Genomic DNA, 26,209 nt, shown 5'->3' with positions numbered 1-26,209 from the left:
CAAAGATTTAAACATTGTGTCCTTAGTTCAAGTACTCTTCACAAAAGCCAAGAGCTAGAAACAACCCAAGGGCCCATCAACAGATGAAAGAAGAAACAAAATACAGAATATGCATGTATATAATGGAATATTATCCAGCCATAAGAAGGAATAAAACTCTGATACACACCCCGACACAGCAGAACCCTGAAGATAGCCTGCTTAGTGAAATGAGCCAGACACAGAAGGAAAAAATAGTGTACAATTCCACTTAGAGGAGGTAACCAGAGCTTTCAGAGAGAGGCAAAGTACGGCAAAGGTTACCAGAGGCTGGGGGAAGGGGGAGAGTTTGTGTTTAATGGGTCCAGAGTCTCTGTCACGATGATATAGGTATAGAGAGTGGTGATGGTTACACATCGGGAATGTATTTACTGAACTCTATGCTTGTGCTGTGCTAGGTCGCTCAGTTGTGTCTGACTCTTTGCAACCCCATGGACTGCAGCCCGCCAGGCTCCTCTGTCCATGCAGATTCTCCAGGCAAGAATACTGGAGTGGGTTGCCATGCCCTCCTCCAGGGATCGAACCCAGGTCTCCCACATTGCAGGCAGATTCTTTACCATCTGAGCCACCAGAAAAGCCCAATGGAGTGGGTAACCTATCCCTCCTCCCGAGGATCTCCCCGACCCAGGAATCGAACCAGGGTTTCCTGCATTGCAGGCGGATTCTTTAACAGCTGAGCTACCAGGGAAGCCCACAATATATGCTTACAAATGGTTAAAACAATACTATATTATAAAATCTTACCATGATTTTTAAAAGCACAAAAATATCCCCCCCAATGTGGCCTGAACAGAGCTCAAAAAGTGCACTAGTTTATAGCACAAGAGCTGAGACAAGAAGGCAGAGTGTCCCTGTATTCCTGGTCAGCTGCGAGCACGTGAGGGTGGCTCCTTGAGTTTTTCACAGCTCTGTGCATGTCTGCAAATAACTAGAAACACGCTGGACTGCTCCTTCGGCTGTTGTGAAGCAATTTTACCCAGTAGGCAAATTGGCAAATAGGGAATCTGCAAATAGTGAGGATGGACTGTATTTCAAAAATGAAAGAAGAGGCAGAGAGCAGTGTCTAGAGACCCAGAGAAGAGCCACAGTGATGGAGAGACAGACCAGGAAGTTCTAGAAGGTAGAGATCAAACCCTGGCCCCCATCTCTCCATCTCCCCAGCCTTGTCTTCCAAGCCCAGATTGCTCTTTTCGTGTTGCCTTAGGTAGCATTAGGAGTAAAGAACCTGCCTGCCAATGCAGGAGACACAAGAGACTTGGGCTCCATCCCTGGGTTGGGAAGATGCCCTGGAGGAGGGCGTGGCAACCCACTCCAGTATTCTTGCCTAGAGAATCCCATGGACAGAGGAGCCTGGCAGGCTACAGTTCATAGGGTCACAAAGAGTTGGACACGACTGAAGTGACTTAGCATACACTCATTGCAGAGAGCCGGAGAGGTCTCTCGATGGGCATCTCTCAGGCAGGAGGCAGAGATGGAGCAACCTTACAGGGAGGGCTAGAAGCAGGGCTTGTCTGGAAAGGGGGCCGCAGAGATCAAGAAACTGATGGATGGAGAGAGAGCCATTGCTTCTGTTCGGATTGAATCAAAAATGAAAGTAATAGCTTTTCCCTCTTAGCATCAATGTTTACCGACTCCTTTCCCATCTCTTGTCTCTTCTGTCCAAGGAGGAACCTTCAGGAATGCTTGCTTTCCCCAGCTGTCCCTGGATGGGCTCTGCCCTCTGGGCTTCCATCCAGCCCAGGGATAAATGAAGTCAGAGAAACAGAAGGCAAGGCATCCACGTGACCTTGGGCAGCACCCAGAACCAGAAACTAGCCTTGTTTTCCTGCTTGCAAATTAAAAAATAAAAGCCGTTAAGAAGTAGAAAAGAGAAAAAATGAACACAGCCTCTGGGTACTTGATTTTGCTGTGTTTTTTTTTTTTTTTTTTTTTTTTGCTTTTGGCCACCTCATGCGAAGAGTTGACTCACTGGAAAAGACCCTGATGCTGGGAGGGATTGGGGGCAGGAGGAGAAGGGGACGACAGAGGATGAGATGGCTGGATGGCATCACTGACTCAATGGACATGAGTCTGAGTGAACTCCGGGCGTTAGTGATGGACAGGGAGGCCTGGCATGCTGTGATTCATGGGGTTGAAAAGAGTTGGACACGACTGAGTGACTGAACTGAACTGAACTGAATGCAAATATATTATGGATATATATATATATATATATATAATATGTGCTTATTGAATGTATATATTCTCAGAAGTGAACAGTGTGTCTGAGACATCACGTGCACTCTCAGTAGTTCAGTCTTGTCCAACTCTTTCCAACCCCATGGACTGTGTAGTCCACCAGGCTCCATTGGATTTTTCAGGCAAGAGATAGGGTGGGTTGCCATTTCCTCCTCCAGGGGCTCTTCCCGACCCAGGGATCAAACCAGAGTCTCCTGTGTCTTCTGCATTGGCAAGCAGATTCTTTACCACTGAGCCACCTGGGAAGCCCATCTGAGACATTACTCCACGTCAAAAACTGCACACTCATCCAGATCACTTAGCACATTATCAGTCATCAACTTTTGAGTTGTTCTCATTCTAGACTGGGAGATTTGGGATGTTTCAGACACATTTATTTTGACAAAAGAGATACACCAGGCAAACAAAGCAAAAACTACACTGAAAATCATCAATTGTTATTAAAGGTTCTGAGCCTCATTCCTTTTGTTAATTAGCATTCCACAGTCTAAAGTTACCGAGAATTATTTATTCATTCTCTTTTTCAAGGACACAAGTTGATCCGATTTGTTCAGCTGATTGATAGCGCAAGTAAACTTTTCCACGCTTGTTCACAGTGGTCAGGCATTCTCCCAGGTTAGGACTGCCCTGGCGGTCCAGGGGTTAAGATTCCATGCTTCCATTGCAAGGGGTGGGCATTTGACCCCTGGTCTGGGAACTAAGATCCCACATCCCTCCCGTGGCCAAGAAAAAAATTCTCCCAGGAGTAAATCCCTCTTGATAAAAAAAAAAAAAAAAAAAAGTATTATACTCATTCACTACTATTCAGTTTCACCAATTTGGTCTCCAAAATCTCCAAAAATCTTTTACCAACCTTCATTCCAGCAGCAATGAGAGAAGGCCACATTCCCTATCCCTATGTCCCACCCAACTTGATCAGTCTAGTAGGCAGTAATGTTAGCATTGCATTCATGACTATATTTTTACTGATAGGTATTCACACAACATAACATTTACCCATTTAAAGCATACAATTCAAGGTTTCTTAATTTATTCACAGAGTTGCCCATTCATCACCATAATCCGTTTTAGAATGTTTTCACCACCCGAAATAGACCAGTTAGTCCCCATTTTCCCTTCTCCCAAGTTCCTGGGACGTGCTAATCCACCTTCTGTCCCTATGGCTTTGTCTCTTCTGGACATTTCCTATAAATGGAACCATACAACATGTGAGCTTTTGTGTCTGGCTTCTTTCTATGAGCCTAATGTTTTCCAGGGTCATCCATGCTGCAGTATGAATCAGTACCTTATTCCTTTCTGTGGTTAAAACAATATTCCACAGTATGAATAAATGATGTTTTGTTTATCCCTCCACCAATAGATGGACATTTTTGTTTCATTTCCACCTTTTGGTTTTTGCGAATAGTGCTTGGCATGAACATTTTCACATTTAGTGTATACATTTTCCTAAAACATTATCCGTGAGTTAGTCCATCTAGTATACTTTTATTGGCCAAATAAACTGCCACACTAGAAAATCTTTGAAGGCAGGGAAATTACTCTTCTCATCACTCCTGCTTTCCCACCACATTTGTTAGGCTTGACAGGGAAGAGCTGACAGATGACGGAACTCTTCTATATCTAACACTGAGCAGCAATTGAAAACAATGAACTTGACCTATAACAACATTTCTGTTTTAATTTTTTTTTTGGCACGACAGCTTGCAGGCTCTTAGTTCCCCAACCAGGGATCGAATTCTCGCCCCCATGCAGTGGAAGGGCAGAGTCTTAACCCCTAGACTGCCAGGGAAGTCCTTGTTATATTTAATTTTGAATGTAATCTCCCATATATTTCTAGTGTCCTGGACTGTGAGCCTTGTCAGTCATGTTCTCCCTTGACCCTTGGCCCCTGAACTCATGAGCGCACCGCCAAAAGAGGATGGAATCACCCACTTAGGTCTCTGGACAGAACAGATGTACCATCACCGTCCACCTGATGGTCTTAGGCTGAGGGTATTGGCAGCGATCACCAAGTCTGTCTCAGATACCAGCCTACACTCCCAAAGCATGAGAAAGCCAGATTCTGGTAGAAAGCTACCATTCCCCGGCATGGAGTCTCTTCTCAGTCACTGCTCATCTAAACATCACGATGTTCCATTTATTACCTTGAAAAAGTAGAGAGAAGGTGGCCTCCGGTTACATCCTATAGACCAAGGACATTACCATGTTTGCCCCTATTGACAGCAGCAGCAGTCTTGGGGACTAGTGTGTTCCCAGCTGCCCAAGACGCAGAAAAGATGTCCAATTATGGCAGAAGGCTGGCAGAAAGGGAGCAGAGTAAATGTTCACTCATGGCAAAATGCCCCGATGAGCGTCAAAGAGTGACGTAAATCGAAAAGCAAGATCTCTTTGCTTTGTTTCATGTCATACTTGATCACTTATTTGTCATCTCCCGACGATGACAATAAAAGTCCCCGGGGATGCGCATCATGAGCTGTGTTCTTCCCTGCCCATGGTCCCCTGGAGATCCAGGCACAAGCCAGGAACTCAGCACAATGCTTAGATCCAGGTCTACGCAGCCTCAGTTCAGTTCAGTCGTTCAGTCATGTCCAGCTCATTGCAACCCCATGGACTGCAGCACGCCAGGTCTCCCTGTCCATCACCAACTCCCAGAGTTTACTCAAACTCATGTCCGTTGAGTCCGTGATGCCATCCAGCCATCTCATCCTCTATCACCTGGTTCTCCTCCTGCCCTCAGTCTCACCCAGCATCAGGGTCTTTTCCAGAGTCAGCTCTTCGTATCAGGTGGCCAAAGTATTGGAGCTTCCGCTTCAGCATCAGTCCTTCCAATGAATAGTCAGAGTTGATTTCCTTTAGGATTGACTGGTTGGATCTCCTTGCTGTCCAAGGGACTTTCAATAGTCTTTTATTATTGAGCAGCTGCAAGTGAGTCCTGTCCTGGGAGGCACCAGGAACCCTCTGTATTAAGACAGCTTGGGGCCTGGCCTTTGTGGATGAATGAACTGGGTCTGGTTTCCCTGTTGCATTCAGGAGCTTGGGTCCCAGGAGCCCGATTTCACACTTCCGTGGTGTTGGAGAAGACTCTTGAGAGTCCCTTGGACTGCAAGGAGATCCAACCAGTCCATCCTAAAGGAAATCAACCCTGAATATTCATTGGAAGGACTGATACTGAAGCTGAAGCTCCAATACTTTGGCCACCTGATGCGAAGAGCTGACTCATTGGAAAAGACCCTCATGCTGGGAGAGACGGAGGGCAGGAGGAAAACCAGGTGATAGAGGATGAGATGGTTGGATGGCATAGATTCAATGGACATGAGTTTGAGCAAACTCTGGAGATAGTGAAGGACAGGGAAGCCTGGCAAACTGCCGTCCATGGGATCTCAGAGTTGGACACGATTGAATGACTGAACAACAACATCAAATGAAAGGATTAACCAATTATTAATCACTCTCTTGCCAGGCAGGGAGGCTGAGGGTGGGGCAAGAGAGGGTGGGTTTCAGGACCCTTAGGGTGTGCCTAAGGTGGGCACAGCATAAAACTGGGATGTCTGTCCCAGGCCTGTGAGCAGAGCATCAAACTCCGACAGCAGAAGAGCAGGAGGATGCAAGAACCCGAGTCCGTCATGAGTGAGTCTGGCCTCCTGGGACTTAGTGGAGTTTGGGGGTGGAATCACATTACTAGGGAAGAGGAGCAGAGAGCCTGGTCCTCAGGGGTCCCCTGTTGGGGTGGCTCCCCCCTTGGTTGGGAGATGGTGGGGGGTTGGGGAGAGCACCAAGGGTCACCAAGGAGCCTGTCCTGCCTGCCTTCCCAGGCAGGGCCCTGGAATAAATACTCCATGGGCTGAGATCAAGCCCATTTCCAAGCTGTGCTCACTGAGGCCCAGAGAGGTGCAGGGGTTAGGGCTGGAGGGCGGACAGCCAGGGTCTGACCAACAACCTCACTCCAGATGCCCCAGGCTTCTCCTCCCGCCCTCGGGCCTGAGTCCCACCCGCTCACAAGGGTCTGGTCCAGGGAGGGAGAGGGCGCCAGGCAGGCTGGGGCCTGTTCCTGGGCTCATGGGCCTTGTTTCCCCCTTGGTCAGGGCCCACGCGGAGGTCAGCGCCCCCAAAGAGAAAGCGGCGCCAGCGCACGGTGTACAGCAAAGAGCAGTTGGAGGAGCTCAAAGAAGCCTTCCTGAAGAATGAGTACCCGAGTTACCAGGACCGCCTGCGCCTGGCAGCCAGGCTCCACCTGGACGAGCACAGAGTGCAGGTCTGAGCCCGCCCGCCCCGGGGCCACCCCTCCGCCGTCACTGAGCCACCGCTGGGGACCGCGAGGCCAGAGGGGCAAGGGCTGCCCCAGGTGCCGCAGCAAGCAAAGGGTCTCCCCGCTGTGGACCCAGGGCTGGACCCCTTCCGCCCCAACCCTGTGCTGTATCACCCCGCCAACCGCATGCGGCCTGCCTGACACCCCCCATCGCCCCGGGGTGTCCTGGTGCCCAGCCCTCAGGGCCTCTGACCCTGCGGGCCCTCTCGGGCAGACCCCTTCCTGCCCCGTGGGCGCCCAAGCCCTGCCCCGTGCCCTCTGCACCCCTTCCCGCTGCCTCCTGAACCCCAGGAGCCTCTAATTGGGTCTGGGAGGCGGAGGGAGAGGGGAGGCGGGATTCTCAGCTGGACAGCCTCACCTCCGGTACAAAGGCGATATAGCGCGGGGCCCCTCGCCTCTCACACCCCCTTCTCCCGGTCCCCTCTGCCCACCCAGGTGTGGTTCAAGAACCGCCGGGCCCAGCGCTCCCGTCTGGAGCGACGACAGACCCAGGGAGGATACCAGCGGGCCGGCCATGAGCCCACGGACCCCGGAGCCCCCCGGACTCCCGCCCCCGCCCCGGAATCTGCTGCCGCAGCTGCGAGCCCCAGTTTCCCAGACAGCCCGGGATTCTACAGCCACCCTCCTCCCCCCAGCCCCGCGGGGGTGCTCCCAGCGCCGGAGCCTGGCATCTCCAGCCACCACCCGGCCACGTGGGTCCCGGCACAGGGCGTCCACGTGTATGGCCCGGCTGCTCCAACGCCGGCCCCGGCTCCGGCCCCGGGCTGGCCTCAGGACCCCGACGCCCCGAACTACTGCCCAGATCCTCTTCCGGTTCTGCTTCCCGACTGTGTCCAGGAGCTCTTTTCCGAACCCTCCTCTCCCTTGAATTCTGTGTCCCCTGTGGACGAGGATGATTTAGGCTCCCAGCGGTTCACGAATTTATAGGGTCGTGGTCATCTGTCCCCGCAAAGTCCTGCAGACCCCGAGGGGCCAGAGAGGACCAGGGCGCTGTGAGCCTGCACGTGGCGCCCCCGCGTCCGGGAAGGTGTGATGGCTTGGTCTTCACAGCTCCTTACTGTGTGCACCTCCCCTGATCCAGCCTGGGAGGGGGCGTTTCTGTGTCACTGTGAGGCCACCGCGGGTCGCGAAACCTGAAGATCCCTGCCCGGTTGTTTGGGGTGCACGTGGGAACTGCAGACAGTGGAATCGCTACTGGCAGTTCCTGTGTGTTCCGGCTTCGTGGATGCTGCAGGAGAACTTTCTGTGCAAGCGAAACCAACATCATTCGCCCAGCCCCCCGAATGTTGAGGATTTGAGACATTTTCATGTTTGCTGATATGCCCTCTTGCTGCTTCTTTGTAGTTTTAATACTGATACCTCCAATGATGCAGAAGTTGAGTAAGCTCTTCTCAGGTGTTAATTGGACGTTAGGACTACTTGTAAATTGTGCTCCCTGCCCCCTCCATTTTTCTCAATTTGTTTGAATTTATATGTCTATCTCTTTTGGTGGTTAAAGTGTTGCAAACATTTTTCCCATGTGTATTTTCTATAAGTAGAATTTTCTTGATTTTAATGTTGTGTATTTCAGTGCCTCTTGTTCTCTTTTGTGATGAATTCGTGTTTTTCTTTCATTTACATCAGTGGCACACCCCGATGATACGCTGAAAAAAAATAGAATAAAAATTTTTAAATAAATTTAAAATGATTTTTTATAAGATAGGCCCCCATTTTCAAGTTGACATAAAGTTTATAAAGGCTGACTGTTCAGGGTTTCTCTGGTGGTCCAGTGGTTAATCTATCTTGCAACGCCAGGGACACCAGTTCAATACCTGGTCCAGGAAGATGCTACACGCCACAGCTACGAAGACCTGCACATCCTAGAGTTTGGCCTCTGTAACAGGAGAAGCCACCTCAATAAACTAGAGAAAGTTTATGCAGCAGTGAAGACCCAGCACAGCCCAAAATAATTTTTTTAAAAAACTCAACATTCAAGGTCTGCTTGCTTTGTCACAAGCTGAAAACCATGTACAGATAACAGTAGTCAGAGATTCCCAGTCTTCTGTTTCCAGTATAGCTCAGGGGTTTCACATGGCAACCCATTCCAGTATTCTTGTCTTGGAGAATCCCAGGGACAGAGGAGTCTGGCAGGCTACAGTCCGTGAGGTTGCAAAGAGTGGGACACTGAGCGACTAACACGGGGGTTTCTGGGGCAGGGGTGTGGAGGGAGGAGTTGCTCTTTTCTTCTCCTGCATTACTGCTTTTTAAAAAAGTATTTGGCTGCATCTGATCACAGTTGGGGCATGTGGGATCGTTGCTGTTTCCTTGCAGCCATTGTAGCATGAGGGCTCAGTATTTGTGGCATGCAGACTTAATTGCTTTGCAGCATGTGGGGTTTTAATTTCCCAGCCAGGAATGGAACCCAAGTCCCCTGCATGTCAAGGAGGATTCTTAGCCACTGGACCCCCAGGGAAGTCCCTACTGCTCTTCTCTTTCCTCTTGTTTAAGATATCTTTCATTATCACATAAAGATAATGTCTTCTTCCCTAAAATCATAACAGTTTTAACTCCTAGGTCTTAAAACAACTAGAACTGATTGTGGATGCATGGTGTGAAGTAAGGGTTTCTTTTTGGGTTTTTTTCCCTCATGGATTTCCATCCCAGGGGCCTCAGTGGTAAAGAAGCTGTCTGCCAATGCAGGAGACGCAGGTTCAATCCCTGGGGCAGAAAGATCCCCAGGAGAAGGAAATGGCAAGCCACTCCAGTATTCTTGCCTGGGAAATCCCATGGACAGAGGAGCCTGGGGGGCTACCATCCACGGAGTCCCAGAGCTGGACACGACTGAGCAACTGAGCACGCACATGGATTTCCAGTGGTCACTTAGTGGAGAGGTTGGTTAATTTGTCATCAATCAAGGGTCCAATCACAGATGGATCGATGTCCACAAAGTCTTCATTTGGGGTCCTCGATCTTTATAACTTTGTACCAATTACCTGTTCCCTCTATTTCCAGTTTCTCTGCTGCTCATCCTGACCCCTAGGTCTCCCCACAGCCAATTTTCTGGCCCCATCCTGGTCCCCTTTAGCAAATGCTCCAATCCTCTTAGGCCAGGCCAGCCTCAGCAAAATACAGTGAGAATTAGCAGGGATTTAGAGGTCCACGTGACAGACTGTGGTTTGGGGGCGTGGAGAGACAGTTGCGAGGATAGAATGAGACCGTGTTTTTCAGAGAGGCCCTGGTAGGAATGGAGACAAAAAAAAAACCACACAGACCCTGCAAGGAGACTGAGGGACACAGGAGAGAGATTAGAGGCAGAGGAGACATACAGAGAGGCAGAGAGGGGGAGTTAGGGGGTGGGGCAGAAAGGAAAGGGAACTGAGGCACCCCAGCCCTGCTCCCTAAACGAAAACAGACAAGGTCCCTCCCGCATGTGTCACTTTCCATGTGACAGCTGCTGACCTCCATGCTCTAATATCCTTACAAAAGGCCCTTTAAGGTCAGCAACCTAATCCCTTACCTACAGGAGGTCACACCCAACAGCAGAGCCTTCAACTGCCTTTCTGAGAAGACAGCAGGCGTCTGAGCTGAGCGTGAACCAGGCTGCCCAGCTGAAGACCTCAGTCCTTAACCCCTCCACTCTCTCGAGTTTTACCAAGTTTATCTGCTTCTTGGACCACTCAGAGAAAGCCACGTGGACAGCTGGACCTCTGTGAGGCTTTGGGTAACAGTCATCACTGGGGGTGGGTGTGAATTACACGGCGTGTGCCACACTGGGCACTGATTGACAGGAAGTGCTGAGTAAATGGGTGGTCTTATCCTCCCGGGCTTCCCAGGTGGCGCTCGAGGTAAAGAAACTGCCTGCCAATGCAGGAGACTCAAGAGATTCAGGTTCCATCCTTGGATCGGGGAAGATTCCCCTGGAGGAAGACATGGTAACCCACTCCAGTATTCTTGCCTGGAGAATCCCATGGACAGAGGAGCCTGGTAGGCTACAGTCCGTAGGGTCGAAAGGAGTCAGACACAACTGAAGCGAGTTTGCACGCATGCAGGCACTATTCTACTGCTGAGACAGCCCCCTGACCCCCATCACCATCTTTTCCCTCCTCTGACTCACCCATCTCCTGTCTCTCTGCCCCGTGTGCTTCCCTTCCTTCTCCCTCTCTCTGGCCTCTCTCCCGCCCCTTCAGGTCCCTGGACTTCTCCCCAGCAGGTTTCCTTGGCTTTGACCTAGTCTGACTCACCACGTGCCCCAACCTCTTAGGCCAGTCACGCCAGCATCTGCAGAATATGAGCACAGGCACGATCAGAGGTGGGCTGAAGGGGACATGGGACTCACTGGCAGATGAAACTCAAAACTTTCTCAGACCCCCACTCACATCTTCCCGTGTTTCCTTGGTGACCAGGAGACTTCTGTTTCGGCAGTTGGTGCTGTTGGGGTCCCCAGGATCTCCTCCCCAACATAAGTCCCAGGGAGATGCTCTCAGGAAGGAAAGATGAAGCTGCCCGATCTCCTCTAGCCCTGATTGATCTGTCGTGACTGGGGCAGTGGACGGAGCACGGTGTAGATCACAGACATACTTGGTTGCATTTGCATTTTTATTCAAAATTTCGGTACACTTATCTCCAAATTCATTCAGCTGGATATATTAAATATATACAGTTTTTGTAGGTCCATAAAAGAGTTTTATGAGGAGTTGATGGAATCCTAGTCCTTTGCACAGTGACTAGTGCATACTGCTTGAAACTCCAGACAATGTTTCTTTTCTCTCACAGTCCCTCCATCCCCCTCTTGCTCACACCCTCTTCATTTATAGCTTAGCTTATTTATTCTTTAAATATGCAGCCCGTGACCATGCAAAGGGCTTCCCAGGTGGCGCTAGTAGTAAAGAACCTGCCTGCCAATGCAGGAGACTGGGGTTCGATCCCTGGGTCAGGAAGATCCCCTGGAGGAGGGCATGGCAACCCACTCCAGTATTCTTGCCTGGAGAATCCACATGGACAGAGGAGCCTGGCGGGATCACAGAGTCGGATATGACTTACCACGAATGCACGAACAACCATGCAAATACTGCTAACCATCACAGCCAGGGAGCGTATCCTCCCTTTTAAAACCTTCCCTCTCCCTCTGTTTCTTCCCATCTCAGGTGGGAGCATCACTCACCTCTCTTTCCAGCTCCCTCTTCCTCCACCGCCCCCTACCGCCCTCCTGCGGCTGTCCTGGCCCCTGAGTCTCCCCACAGCCGGTCCTCTGACCCTGTCCTGGTCCCATTTAGCAAATGCTCCAATCCTCTTATGCTGGCCAGGCCTCAGGAGAGCAGAGAGAAAAATTAGACCAAATTGAAGAGAGAGGGAAGGGAGCCATGTGACAGGTGACGGAGGCTGGGGAGGGGGTTTGGACAGACATGACAGGATCCACGGCTCTGGGGGCTGCCAAGATGTAACAGAAGCGCCTCCTGCTTATCTAACAGACCCTGTCAGGGACCGATGCAGAAGCACCCTGAAGAAACGGGCAGAGGAGTGAGACCCAGAGGCAGAGGCACTGTTGATTGGAATGGGTTTCTCCCACTCACAGACATGGGGAGTTTCTCCCACTCACAGACATGGGGCGTCTTGACCCCTGAGGGCCTGGAGATTTTGATATCTCTCATCTAGATTGCTAGGAGCACAGATTGTCATCTCTAAATATCATTTCCCTCTGGGAGTAACCCGAGTTTTGGCATAAAGACTGGATCCAGGTCTGAGGCCAGAAAAATGAAGGTGAGCTGAGACCATCTCGTCACAGCAAAAGCACAAAAAAGCTCTCAGAGATGATGGGGTTTCTGTCCAAACGCTCGGGGGCCAGCCTGAAGAAACCAAAGGTGGGACCATTAAAGCTTCAAAAGAACGTTCTCAAGCAGGTTGAAAGACATCAAATACGTAAAAACCCATAGGTTCAGGCTGCTGTTGCTAAGTCGTGTCAGTTGTGTCCGACTCTGTGCGACGCCACAGACGGCAGCCCACCAGGCTCCTCTGTCCCTGGGATTCTCCAGGTTCATAATGGTCCTCAAAAATAGAGGGAAAAAAAAGAGAGAGAGAGAAATTGGTTGAGGCTCTGATTTAAACATTGCCATCTTGCCACCATGAGGCATAAACCAAACACATGAACACCCAACAAGCTAAAGAAAGGAAAACATGAAAATACAGAAAAGTTCTGGGAGACTTCCCTCCTGGTCCAGTGAATATGACTACGCTTGGCAATTCAAGGGACACCGGTTTGACCCCTGCTCCGGAAAGATCCCATATGCCACCGAGCAACAAAGCCCTTGCTCCACAACTACGGAAGCCTGTGTGCCTAGAGCCCGGGCTCCGCAGCAAGAGAAGCCTCCGCAATGAAAAGCCCACGCACTGAAACTCTGGAGTAGCCCTCGTCTGCTAGAGAAAGCCCACCCAAAGCAAGGAAGACCCACCACAACCAATAAGTAAATGCATCTTTTAAAAAATAATAATAATAAAAGACTATAATTTTCCAATTCAGGGAGTGTGGGCCCGACCCCTGGTCTGGGAACTAAGATCCTGCATGCCATATGGCAAAATTTAAAAAAAAAAAGTGTCATGTCACCAAGCCTAAGATGGTGATTCACTTTACAGAAAATCTCAAAGAAATGATTCTATCAGTTCAGTTCAGTTCAGTCGCTCAGTCGTGTCCGACTCTTTGCGACCCCATGAATCGCAGTGCATACTGATTCCTGGTGATCCGAGGGGATGTGGGAAGCTGCAGTTCTCCAAAGTGGCCACATGGTGTCGCTGTTGGAAAAGAATTCAGTGTTTCTCCCAGTTCAGGCTTCCAGTGACGATCCTGCTGAATTCTTTTTCTTGAAGATGTGAATTGTTTTGGTTAACGCAGAGTAGGACACGAGTGAGCGACTGAACTGAGCTGAACTGAACTGAAGACACAACAGGGTCATGGTATTTTCTGTTTCTCCTCCACGCATAGGTAAAATCAAAAGGAGCCTGGTAGATATTTCTAGCGCTTACCATTTTTTCGGGGTCCCCTTCCTTTCCTGACCACCGTTCCCAGGTAGGTTCTACAGGTGGGTGGAGCCTTGTGACCATTCTGGCCAATGGGCTTCGACTAGAACTGAGACGTGTGTCACTTCCTGGCTAAGGTCTTTTAAGAGCTAGTGCGTGTTTCTTTTCCCAGCCATGAGGATTGAGGATGCTGTGGGTCCAGGTGCAACAACAGAAGAGAATCTCTATCTAGATCTGCACTGTTCAATAAGATAGCCATGCACCACACTTGCCATGAATTTGAATGTCAGTTGAAATAAAGTAAAATAAAAATTCCTAGTTCCAGACTTGCCTGGTGGTCCAGTGGCTAAGAATCTGCCTGCCGATGCAGGGGACACAGGTTCGATCCCTGGTTTGGGAAGAGTTCACTTGCCTCGGGGCAACTAAGCCTGTGGGCTATGACTATGGATGCTGCTGCTGCTGCTGCTAAGTCGCTTCAGTCGTGTCTGACTCTGTGCGACCCCATAGACGGCAGGACTACTGATGCCTGTGTGCCTAAAGCCCGTGGGCCGCAACAAGAGAAGTAAGCGCAATGGGAAGCCTGTGCCCCACAGCTAGGGAGTAGCCCCCACTCATCACAACTAGAGAAAGCTGGAGCACAGCTATGAAGACACAGCACAGCCAAAAATAAATGAATTAATTAAAAATTCAGTTCCTCAGTCACATCCACCACCCTTCAAGCTCTCCATAGCACCATGTGGCATGTGCCCAGTAGCCATGGTGCTGGACAGAGCAGATACAGAAAAATTCCATCATCACAAAGTCCTACTGGACAAATGCTGCTCTGGGTCACTGAATGGGTGCAGGGAGGACACCTGCCCTGAAGAGGGCTTTGCACATGCTAGGTTTAACCCATTGAGATTTGCGTTTGTTTTTGTGTGTTTCCACGGAAGCAGAACCCAGCCTAGCCTGACCCACTAGATTTCTTGCTTAAACAAAGGACTTGAGAGTCTTATTTCAATTACCAACTGGTAGCACGATGTGACATGGCTAAACCAAAGGGAGAGCTGATGGTACCACCACGCAGGCTCCAGTGGGGTTAAGCTCAAGCTTCCTTGAGTCCTAATCCACCTACCTGGTTTAGATCTAAACCGGCAGAATTTACTGAATTGTCAGAATTGTTACCAACGAAGATGAGTGAGGGCTTTGCTTCTTGTTGGTACTATTGATGGTTGTCATGAGAGTTTTTCCAGATGATACTGGGTATGGATCCATGGAGCACAGGTGTGATCTCATGGGTCAGCATTTGGCTTAGGGGAGAAATGACTTCATTTCTGTGACTCAAGGTTTGAGAGTTCATTGGGTTAGAATATTTGAAATAAGTGCAGACTTTGTGGCCACCAAAAGCATTGAGTTTCTTAAGGGAATTTTCTGGTGGCCCAGTGGCTACAACTTTGCGCTCCCAATGCAGGGGACCCTGGTTCGATCCCTGGTGAGGGAACTAGATCCCACGTGCTGCAACTAAGACCCGGGGCAGCCAAATAAACAATTAAAAAAAAAAAAGTTCCTCAAATGAAAGAAAAAAAAAGTTCAATTCTGAGCAAAATCTAATGGTCTTCATATGACCTTCTGCCAGGAAAGTTCTTCTTTTAAAAATCACTGCTGTTGACCCAGCTGTTCCACTCCTAGCTGTCTGCCCAAAGGACGTGAGAACTGGTGTTTAAACAAAAACTTGTACACGGAAGTTCACAGAAGCACTGCTCACAGTAGCCAAGGAGTATAAACAACCCAAATGCTCACCAACTGATGAAATGGTGGCCCACAGAGTGGAAAATTATTCAGCCATAAAAAGGAATGACGGTCTGATGTGCGCCAATCACCACATGGACGAACCTTGAGAACATTATGCCAAGCAAAAGGAGCCACAGAAGACCACACATATTGTACGATTCCATTTTTATGAAATCTCCCAATAGGGAAATCTACAGAAAGTAGATTAGTAGTTGCTCCAGGGCGGTGGGGGGGTGGTGGGGGCGAGGGGCGGGGGGAAGGGAGGTGCTGGGGACCAAAGGGGTGCTCAGGACTGGAGGGGTGCTCTAGAGTATGAGGGTTTCTCCTTGAGGTGGTGGAAATGTTCCAAAGTTGACCATGGTGGGACTTCCCTCAAAATAAATTGAGTTTTGTACACAAGGACATCAGTGGCCAGACTCCCATCACTTTTACCATCTTGCCACAGGAGAGATTTAAGAACTGAGCCTGTGAGACTGCCAGGCCCTGCCCAGTGTCCTGACACTGGCAGGACCACCAGGCCTCCGAAGGTCCAGGCTCAGACCTGATATGGTTACATCTGCCTCACTCCACTGGCCAAAGCAAGTCATGGGATCAAACTCCGAGCTAGGAGGTGAGGACAACTCATCTCCAGTGCGAGGACGGTAAAGGGGGCAGGCAGACATTAGGAGGGGTGAGACAGTCTAACACAACACCCAGCACTTTTCTCCCAGTCGCTGCCAGGTTACCTCCAAACACAGGAACCAGGAACCCACTTCAACCTGGAGGATGCACACCCGTGGCGGCTCCAGGGAGCACCAGGGGGCGTCCAGAGACCACCTCCACCTTGGCTTGAGGGACCACTGGAAAGTTCAGCCCTGAGTTGGTCCTAGCTCCACACTACCAAGTCACTAATTTCCTGGAGCGGAGACCAGCGGGAGGCGGCTCCAGGGGAAAATGGACACACGCAGACACAGGCCTGTTTTGTTAACCTCATCACCATTTATTGAGCTGTGAGCTGTTGCCATCACTGCTGAAATCTGATACTCACTCATCCTGATCCTCCTCTCGGCTTCCCCTTGAAAAGGAAGCCTGGAGCAGGACCACCCCAGACACCACAGGGTAGAAGGGAGACATGGGGGAGGCGGTGGAGATGCAGGGAGATGAGGGATGGGGAAGGCACCAGGACCAGCGTGCGGGGGGACACACACACACGCACAGGCAAAGACCAGGGGTGTCCATCTCTGCTCCAACCGGCGACCGCGAGAACATCAGGGAAGGACCAGGCGTCCACGAGACATTTCAGTCCTTCCTGTCATGAAGCGTCTGCCGAGAGGGGCTGGGCCACGGTTACTGGTCTGTGCGGAGAAGAGGCGGGGAGCGGGGTTCAGACTACCGGGAGAGGCCGGATGAAAACCAGTCGCTTCCCTGCCTCTCATCTCTTAAGCTTTCCCTGTAATAAACTGTAACGGGGAGTGGAACAGCTCTGCCGTGTTCTGAGTCCTGCAAGAGTCACTGAGCCTGAGGGGGGGTTTCGGGACTCCTGAAATTGCACGCAACCTGTGAACAAGAGTCACTCCTTCCCCTCTCTCTTTTCTATGAATCCCATCTTGGCTTATCTTAGATAAAATCATCATTGGTGGACTTCTCGAGAATCCAAGCAAACCTCATGCTGGTTTAAGCAAACGCCTTTGAGTAACTGACAGTCTGGAGGTGGCAAATGGTGTGTTTCTGCAAGAGATGTGCTCCATTTAAGAATTCAAGTCCCCCACCAAAGGGGCACTCCCTCCCTCCTGACAGCAACTGCCCACGCATAGCCAGCTCATGCAGCCTGGAATTATGGAATTCTTTTTTTTTCCTTTTTCTTTGTGCATCTTTTTCCTTTTTTTGCAATTATGCAATTCATTTTTTTTTTTTTTTTGGGTAATTTGGGGAGACTCCCTCCTTTTCAGACCTGCATAGGAGGCAAGACATTTGTATTTTTGTACTGCATTAATTCAAATTGTACTGCAGGTCCAAATTCCCACTGAAAGCAGCCTCATTCTGCTCCAGTGAGGATGAGGAGAAACGGAACTCGAGGTCAAAGCATTTGAGAACCAGGTTGCTGGTGCAAAGCATGCTGGGGGCAGGGGGCTGGGTCCACAGGCTCCTGGGACGGACGCTCAATTCTAGCACACGTGGGGCAGGAACCGGCAACTCAAGCTTAGATGGAGGGTAGAAACTGCTTCCAGGATCTCAAAAGCCAGGAGCCAGAGCTTGGTTATGGACTAGGTTAGTGACCAGGGCCCAGTTCTAGAGTAGGCTCGATTTGGGGCTCATCTGGAACACAGAAGCTCGAACACTGAAAACCAGGCTCAGAAGATGCTGAAAAGCAGTGCTATGGTCCAGAGAACAAAGTGGAAATTGCTACTTGTTCCGGAATGTACTGGGCTGGAAACTAACCCTCGGGTTTGGAGTCCATTGGGAACCAGGGGTCAGCTCTGTGGCCTCAGGGCGGGGCCCCCCTCACCTGTGCCTTCAGGCCACATCAGGCCTGAGCCAAAGCGGCTTTGATGGCGGCCACCAGCTTCAGAAACTTGCTCTCCGTGTCCACGTAGCCATCGCCTCCCTGGAGAAGGGAGGACCAGGGGAGGGGTGGGCTGGGACCAAGACGCCAACCCCAGTCCCAACCCCCCACTGGCCCCCAGTAAGGCAGGATGGACAGACATACCTTCTTGGAGTGAACCAGCTTTCCCGCTACGAACACTTCAAAGAAGCCGGTGACCTGGGGAGTCCCCTCGCCGCACTGGGGAGAAGGAAGAGATGCTGGAGGGGCAGAGATGCCCCCTTGCGGACACCTGCCCCTTCCCAGGGAAGGGAGAACACAGGGGGCTGACCCAAACCACCCCCGCTGCCACCAGGGCTGAGGGACATACAAACAGGACCCATGTCTGACTCCTTCCCCTTCCCCAGACTCACGATGTCCAGACGGCTAGGGAACTCATCTTCTAACTTCTTCTTGAGCTGAAGATACTGGAAAGAGGTGGGTGATCACACCAGGGTCCACAGAAGCCACATGGGTGGGCTCCCCCCCCCATGGGCTAACCCCCCCCCTTTCCAGGGCAGCCTCTTGGGACCACATGGCTTACCTTGGGCTTGTAGCCTCAAGCGCCACTGGTGGGAGCGTGTCCAAGAGAGTTGGTCCCGGGAGAGGAGGATGGGGATAGTGGAGATCCGGGGAGGGGAGAGAGAAGGGGACAGTGGGGATCCAGGGATGGGAGGGGAGAGGCAAGGCAGGCAAGGAGACAGAGGCAAATGGGGGGAGGAAGCAGGAAGAGATGAAGAGGGACATGGATGATACAAGGAGGAGGAGACAGACACTCTCAAAAGAGAGGAAAGACACAGGGGCACACGGGGGCGGGGTGCAGCACAGAGATGGAGAGGCACGGGAAGGGAGCCAGCCACACAAGGAAAATGCATAGAGCAAGGGAGACGAGAGACAGAGCGTGGGGTGGGGTGGGGTGGGGGGCACAGAATCGGGGGCGACGAGGCGAGAGCACAAGCGCGAGGCAGAGGGGAGAGGGAGGCAAAATGGAGAGAGCCAGGTCAGGAGGAGAGCTGCCCCACGACAGCAGCCCCACCCACAGCCGGTACCCAAGCCTCAGGGAAACCATTACTGCAGGATTCCCAAGGCCCTCCCATGCCTGAGGGTGAAGGATAACCGCCGCCCCGCCCCGCCCCACCCCCACGCAGACTATTTCGGGACCGGAGTCCGGGGCACAGGCAAAGCAGGGGGAGGGGAAGGGGAGGCGCCTCAAAATGTCACTCTACCCTCTGCTTGACTCTGCGGGCAGGGACACTGCTAACGCAGTGACAGATCTGAACCTTTCAAAGCCCCAGGCAGGGACCCTCCTCCCCCGCCCCAAGTGGACATTTCAAACAGGACAGCCAGCAGACCCGGGTGCGGGTTACCCCTGTGATCCGCCCGTGCCCCACTCCCAGCCTCGGTTTCCGCACTTGTAGAATGGAGTTAAAATCCCTGCCCAGGGAGTTTCTGGGAAAGGAAATTCAGGCAACATGTATTTATTAAGCGCCTACAGGCCAGCATGCCTGTGCAGGCCAGTACAGTCCAAGGCGCCAGGGTTGTGACACGGTCTACGGGACAGAACACTTCCTGCCGAGCAGACACGTTTTCACCCTTAAAGCGGGCAATTAGATCAAATGTGTAACACCCAATACACCGCACTCCCTCCGCCATAACCATTAAGACGACAACCTAGAGGGGTGGGAGGGAGGTTCAAGAGGGAGCGGACATATGTACACCTATGGCCAATTCTCGTTGACATATGGCAGAAACCAACACAAAATGGTAAAGCAATGATGCTACAATCAAAAATAAATTTTAAGAAAATCACTCCCTCTACGGATGGGGAAAGTGGGGTCAGAAAACGGGGAGCGTTAATAGGAAAAAAGCATCCACCGGCTGGGTTTAAGTCCTTGCCCAACACAGGCCGGGACGATCTGGAACCTACTGACTCTGGCCGGCCCCACCCGACGACCGGTCCCGGGGGAGGGGAGACAGAGGCGCCCAGGGAGGTTCCTCTTGCATTACAAGCCGACCCCCACCTGCTCCCCACCATGAGCCCGGGAATCCGGGCGGGCGGGGGGAGCCGTTTAAAACGACACACACGTGTCTCAGTTTTACCTTTTAGGACCTGAGACGTCTAGAATGTCACAAATTGGGGGGGGGGGGGGCGAGAAATCAACGTCCTGTTTTCCGCCTCCTCCCACGCCCACCGCACCCACACGGAACCCTCTCCCCAGTGCAAGGCTCCCCAAGGGTCCTGCCCCCACCCCCGCGCACCCCCGACTCCCCCAGAGCCCAGCTCCGCCGGGACAGGGCGGGGCCCGGGCGGGATTCGAAGAGGGCACCTCTGGCCCGCGTGCTCACCAATAAACTACTCGGACGACGACCGCCATAGCTCCGGACCGCGGTGCCCGCTGCTGCGCGGACTCGCGATCCCAACCCGGGCGAGGGAAGGTGAGGTCTGCGCCCCGGGCGGGGCGTGCGCACACAGGCCTGACACTCCGCGTTCCGCAGCGCGGACCAACGCCGGAAGAGGGGGGGATGAGGAGAGGCCCCCAGAGCGGGGGCGAGAAGAATTCTGCCGCCCACCGCCCTGAGCCCGCCACGCAAATCTTCCCCCTCGCCCGCTGTGAGGCCAGGGAAAACCCTAGCAGAGGGGGTCCTCAGGAGAGCCCTCTGCGCACCCCGCTCCCGGCCCCCCTCTTCCGAGCCAGAATGGTACGGTCTCATGGGGCGGGGGTTCAGGGCCAACCGCTGCCGGTTGCAAACGGAATTGCAACTGACCTTGCTCATTTCGCTGGGAGGACCTTGAGGGCGGCCTGAGGGGGAAAGGGGGCCGAGTTCGCAAGGATTCGGGGTACACATGGGCGGCCCCTGAAGCTGAGGTTTTTTTCAGTGAGCGGTCCGGGGTACCCGCTGCCTTATTAAATAAAGCCTGGCATCCAGACCCGGGCGCCGTCTAATCAGCACTGAAGTCCCCCACTCCCCACCAACCCACCCACCCTTTTGCGCCTTCCAGACCTCTTCGAGGCAAGGGGTTCATGGAAAGTGCTAGAAGTTGGCAGCTGAGTTATTAGGGCTTAGAAAGCCGATGCATCTCTCTGAGCCTCAGTTTCCTCTTCCGGGCATAAATGCCTTCAGAGAATGTTTACCCATTTAACAAATACCTGTTGGGTACCTTGCTGCAGTCATAGGTTCTGAAGATACAGCTCAGTTCAGTCGCTCAGTCCTATCCGACTCTTTGTGACCCCATGGACTGCAGCAGGCCAGGCTTCCCTGTCCATCACCATCTCCCAGAGCTTACTCAAACTCATGTCCATCCAGTCGGTGATGCCATAGGAAGATACAGCAATGGAAAAATAGCCGAAGTCCCTGCCCTCAGCCCTGCCAGAGGTCTTCCCGCCCCAGCTTCTGTCTCTGACCCCCTGATCCTCACCTGCCGTGATCCTGATATCTTGGGGCTCCTGGCAGACTAGGTTCAATTCCCACCCGCTATTGCTGCCAGCTGTGTGATCTCAGTGGTCTTGGGCAGGTGTCAGTATAATGAGCCTGTGATGCAGAGCAGTTAACACGCAGCTGGGCGTAATCAGTGTCCCATAATCAGGTGTCTTTCAGGCTCCCGGGGTGCTCAGAACAAAAACCCAAGCCTTGGGAAGTCCCTGGTGGTCCAGCAATTAGAATTCCAGGCTTTTACTATGGTGGCCAGGGTTCAGTCCCTGGTGGGGAAACTGGGATCTCCTAAGGGGAAGCTAAGATCATGGCATCTGATCCCATCACTTCATGGCAAATAGATGGGGAAACAGTGGAAATAGTGACAGACTTTATTTTTTGTGAGCTCCAAAATCACTGCAGATGGTGACTGCAGCCATGAAATTAAAAGACGCTTGCTCCTAGGAAGAAAAGTTATGATCAACCTAGACAGCATATTAAAGGGCAGAGACATTACTTTGCCAACAAAGGTCCATCTAGTAAAACCTATGGTTTTTCCAGTAGTCATGTATGAATGTGAGAGTTGGACTATAAAGAAAGCTGAATGCCGAAGAATTAATGCTTTTGAACTGTGGTGCTGGAGAAGACTCTTGAGAGTCCCTTGGACAGCAAGAATATCCAACTAGTTCATCCTAAAGGAAATCAGTCTTGAATGTTCACTAGAAGGACTGTTACTGAAGCTGAAACTCCAATACTTTGGCTACCTGATGCGAAGAACTGACTCATTGGAAAAGATCCTGACGCTGGGAAAGATTGAAGGTGGAAGGAGAAGGGGGCAACAGAGGACAAGATGGTTGGGTGGCATCACCGACTCAATGGACATGAGTTTGAGTAAACTCCAGGAGTTGGTGATGGACAGGGAAGCCTGGCATGCTGCAGTCCATGGGGTCGCAAAGAGTTGGACATGAATGAGCGACTGAACTGAACTGAAGGGGAAGCTTGGCCCAAAAGAAAAAAAAAAATGCAACAAGATAACCCAAGATTTAGCATGCTCTGCCCCTGATTGGCCCCATTGTTCCCTTCTGGTCCCTCTCAGTGCCCTAGCCACATGGAATCTTGGACCTCACCCACTCACCCACCTCTGGGCCTTTGCACAGCTATTTCTACCCTTCCCTGCTGCCTGATCCTGCTCATCCTCCAGGAATCAGTTCCAACATATTGTAGGAGAATTTTTGTGTTTTGGTAAACTGTGGCTTCTCCATATTATTAATACATCTGTTGCTGTTGTTCAGTCACTAAGCCTTGTGGTCACTGTTTATTATCCCATGGGCTGCAGCACACAAGGCTTTCCTGTCCTTCACTATCTCCCAGAATGTGCTCAAACTCATGTCCATTGAGTTGGTGATGCCATCCAACCGTCTGGTCGTCTGTCGCCCCCTTCTCCTCCTGCCTTCAATCTTTCCCAGCATCAGGGTCTTTTCCATTGAGTTGGCTCATCATATCAGGTGGCCAAAGTATTGGAGCTTCAGTTTCAGCATCAGTCCTCCCAGTGAATATTCAGGGTTGATTTCCTTTAGGACTGACTGGTTTGATCTCCTTGCTGTCCAAGGGACTCGCAAGAGTCTTCTCCAGCACCACAGTTGGAAAGCATCAATCCTTTGGCGCTCTCTTTATGGTCCCTCTTTTGACCTTCCTTATGGTCCAACTCTCACATCGTACAGGACCACTGGTCTTAGTTTGCTAATCATCCTATCATTGCTAAGCACCAGAAACTGAGTAACTTAAACCACAGACATTTATCTCATGGTTCTAGAGGCCGGAAGTCAGCGATCAAGGTGTCAGCAGGGTTGTTTCCTCCTGAGTGCTGTGAGAAAGAATCTGCTCCCTGCTTCTCCCCTAGCTTCTGGTGTTTGGCAATCTTTGGTGTTCCTTGGCTTATAAGCGCATCACCCAGTTTCTGCCTGCACGTTCACAGGACACGCTCCCAGTGCGCATGTCTGGGTCCAAGTTTCCCCAGTTTATGAGACCCAGTCATTTTAGGTTAGGGCCTGCCCTATGTCGAATGACCTCCTCTTCACCCGTTACATCTTCAACAAGCCTATTTCCAAACAAGGTCACATTCTGAGCTGCTGGGGGTTAGGACTTCACAGACGAATTCTGGGTGGGAGATAATTCGAACTGTAACCAATCATTCAGAGTTACCTGATTCTATGGGGTCTGTTTTACAACCCTGTATAAACTGTAGGTAAGTGATGGCAACACAAGATACATCTGTTTTTGTTTGCTTGTTCGTGTTTTTGTTTTTTTTTTTGGGGGGGGGTGGAGGCGGGTTGCCGTGCCATACAGCATGTGGAATCTTAGTCTTCCAACCAGGATGGAACTCGCACACCCTGAATTGGAAGTGCAGGGTCTTAACCACTTGATCACCAGGGAAATTCCACGATGAATCTTCTATAGAGGTATGCACATAAATTCTGTCTGGAAGGAAAACCCTACCTCCCTTAGTCCATTTGGGTTGCTATGACAGAATACTACGGCTTATATGCTTATAAACAACAGACATGTATTGCTCCCAGTTATGGAGGCTGGCAGTCCAAGATCAAGGTGCCAGCATGGTTGAATGAGGGCCTTCTCGTGTTCATGGCTGGTGCCTTCTCGCTGTGACCTCACCAGGTGGAAGGGACTGGGGAGCTCCCTGGAGCCTGTTTTCTAAGGGCACTAATCCCACTCACGAGGGCTCCACCTTCATGACTTCAGCACTTCCCAAAGACCCCACCTCCTCATACCATCATCTTTGGGGAGCAGAATTTCAACATATAAATTTGGGGGAAACACAAATTTTGAGACCATAAGACTCCCCCCCAATGTTTTGCCTCTACTTGCATTTTTGATTCACTATCTCTGATCTATAAATGCAACTGTTCTTTTTTTTTTTTAACTTTTTATTGTTTGGCCACACCCTGCAGCACATAGGATCTTAGTTCCCCGTCCAGGAATCGAACCTGCGCCCCCTGCACTGGAGGTGCGGAGTCTTAACCACTGGACTTCTAGGGAAGTCAGTGTGTCTGTTCTTTGAGTCTCCTCTGAACCAGTTGTAACACTTCACAGGGTTAAGTGAAATCTTTAACACGTGTTAACTTTTAGATCTGTATGAGTCTCGGTTTCCCCAAAGTCTCTTCCCCAAGTCTTTTCTCCCCACAATTATCTTCTAACAATGCTGTCATCAAGGAAGCCCGCCCACAGCCCTCAGGCTGGCCAGGGTCCCTGTAGGGCTCCCCTATCACTACCCCAACCGCTTTGGTTGTCCCAGGTCTGATGTTCTCAAATACGCAGCAAGTGGCTGGGCACAGGGCAAATGCCCAGAGGCTGTTTTGTTGACCGGACTTAAGGCTGAGAATTTGCCAGGGGCCTGAAGAGTGAAACACCCCCTTTATGCCACTGAGAACAAAAAGGTCTCTGTCGCCAAGAAATGGGGGAGGCTGGAGGCATTAGTCATGGTTCTGGAGCTGGGGAACCATTCCTTGCTTGCTCACTCTCCCTCACACACACATGTGTATACACACATACACACACACACACACACAAATGGTAACACACAGCTCTCACCTTCATCTGGCTAAACCACTGCACATCCAGACAAACCACAGCCCAACCAGAGACACAACACACCACATACCTCTATTCTGCTACACAGCGACACAAAAACACCCTACAGTCTCAATACACAACAGCCCAGCCGGGATCACAACATCAACACCTCCAAACGCACAATTCACAATGACTGCCGCCTCTCCTCGGCCATGTGGCGGAACACACAACTGTACCCTGGACACACAATAACACAACACACCCATATCCAGCCAGAGACACAACAGCCCACCCTGAGATCCTGCTCACTGGGACACACGATTGTATACAGAGCACACACCACTGGATTTGGTCACGGACGTTGATACACAACCGCACAGCTGCACACACAGGATCATTAATGCCCGCTGACCTACGCACACAGCAACAGACAACCCCACCTGCTCCCAAGAGACAAAGGCACACAATTACGCAGTAATACAATAGTACACATCACCATGGCAGGGACAAGACACACAGTGAGACTATACAACCACAGTGCCACCCTGGGAGGCAGACCCCAGCACACAACAGTACAACCACACACACACACAACACTAACTAACACAATAACCCAGCCAGACTCACTGGGATGCCTCTCGACTTGAACACCATTGCACAACCACACACCACCCCAGAGACACACTCAGGCAGAGACACTGCAGCCCAATGACATGGCACACAGAGGCTCCCACCCACAGCCTCGCAGTGACCCGCACCCAAGCTCCGCAGGCCTGGGGTCACACAGTAAGCAGACATGGTCCCTGCCTTCTGGGACTCATGTTATGGTCAAGGAGACAGACACAGGAAAACAGAAACAAACAGGGATTTCAAGAGGCTGTAGCAAGTGCTGGGAAGAAAAATAAAGCCAGGAAGGATGGTGGGGAGTTTTATAAACAGATCAGGGGATGCAGCTCTGTTACTAATAAAAGCAGCCAGCCCTTGAATATACAAAGACATAAAAGTCTCCTTCGGGCCCTAAAAGGCAGGAACTGTAATCATCCCATTTTACAGATGGGCAAACTGAGGTACTTGGTTGAGGTCACACCAGGCCTTGTCTGACTGCAGAGCCTGTGCTCTGAACCAGCTTCCTGTCAGCACGATGGATAAAAGCAGGGTGGGGAGGTGGGGATAGGGTGAGGTGGGGACTTGTCGGGGACCTCGAAAGCTTCCCTGGTGGCTCACATGGTAAAGAATATGCCTGCAATGCTGCAGACGCGGTTTCGATGCCTGAATCCAAAAGTGCCCTGGAAAAGGAATGGCTACCCACT

The 26,209-nt window shown here is 51.2% G+C and overlaps 2 protein-coding genes across 2 annotated transcripts in view; one reads left to right on the top strand and one right to left on the bottom strand.

Annotated features, from left to right (window-relative positions):
- LOC129631317 (tetrapeptide repeat homeobox protein 2-like) overlaps nt 1-8,267 on the top strand; it is a 95,323-nt gene extending 87,056 nt beyond the window's left edge. The window contains exons 2-4 of the mRNA XM_055552251.1: nt 5,841-5,904; nt 6,360-6,529; nt 7,019-8,267. Coding sequence (XP_055408226.1) covers nt 5,880-5,904; nt 6,360-6,529; nt 7,019-7,510 — 687 coding nt within the window. The 5' untranslated portion in view covers nt 5,841-5,879 and the 3' untranslated portion in view covers nt 7,511-8,267. The remainder of the gene's footprint in view (nt 1-5,840; nt 5,905-6,359; nt 6,530-7,018) is intronic.
- Nucleotides 8,268-16,298: 8,031 nt separating this feature from the next.
- Nucleotides 16,299-20,388, bottom strand: SELENOW (selenoprotein W). The gene is made up of 6 exons (XM_055553113.1): nt 20,247-20,388; nt 18,445-18,469; nt 18,275-18,328; nt 18,027-18,101; nt 17,826-17,924; nt 16,299-16,674 (listed from the first exon to the last, which is right to left on the bottom strand). Exons 1-5 carry the CDS (start codon nt 20,273-20,275, stop codon nt 17,844-17,846), a joined length of 264 nt encoding a protein of 87 aa, XP_055409088.1. The 5' UTR covers nt 20,276-20,388; the 3' UTR covers nt 16,299-16,674; nt 17,826-17,843.
- Nucleotides 20,389-26,209: the final 5,821 nt, after the last annotated feature.

The sequence above is a fragment of the Bubalus kerabau genome, chromosome 17 (genome assembly GCF_029407905.1).
Source record: "Bubalus kerabau isolate K-KA32 ecotype Philippines breed swamp buffalo chromosome 17, PCC_UOA_SB_1v2, whole genome shotgun sequence".
Taxonomy (NCBI): domain Eukaryota; kingdom Metazoa; phylum Chordata; class Mammalia; order Artiodactyla; family Bovidae; genus Bubalus; species Bubalus kerabau.
This window is presented reverse-complemented; position numbering and strand designations above follow the sequence as displayed.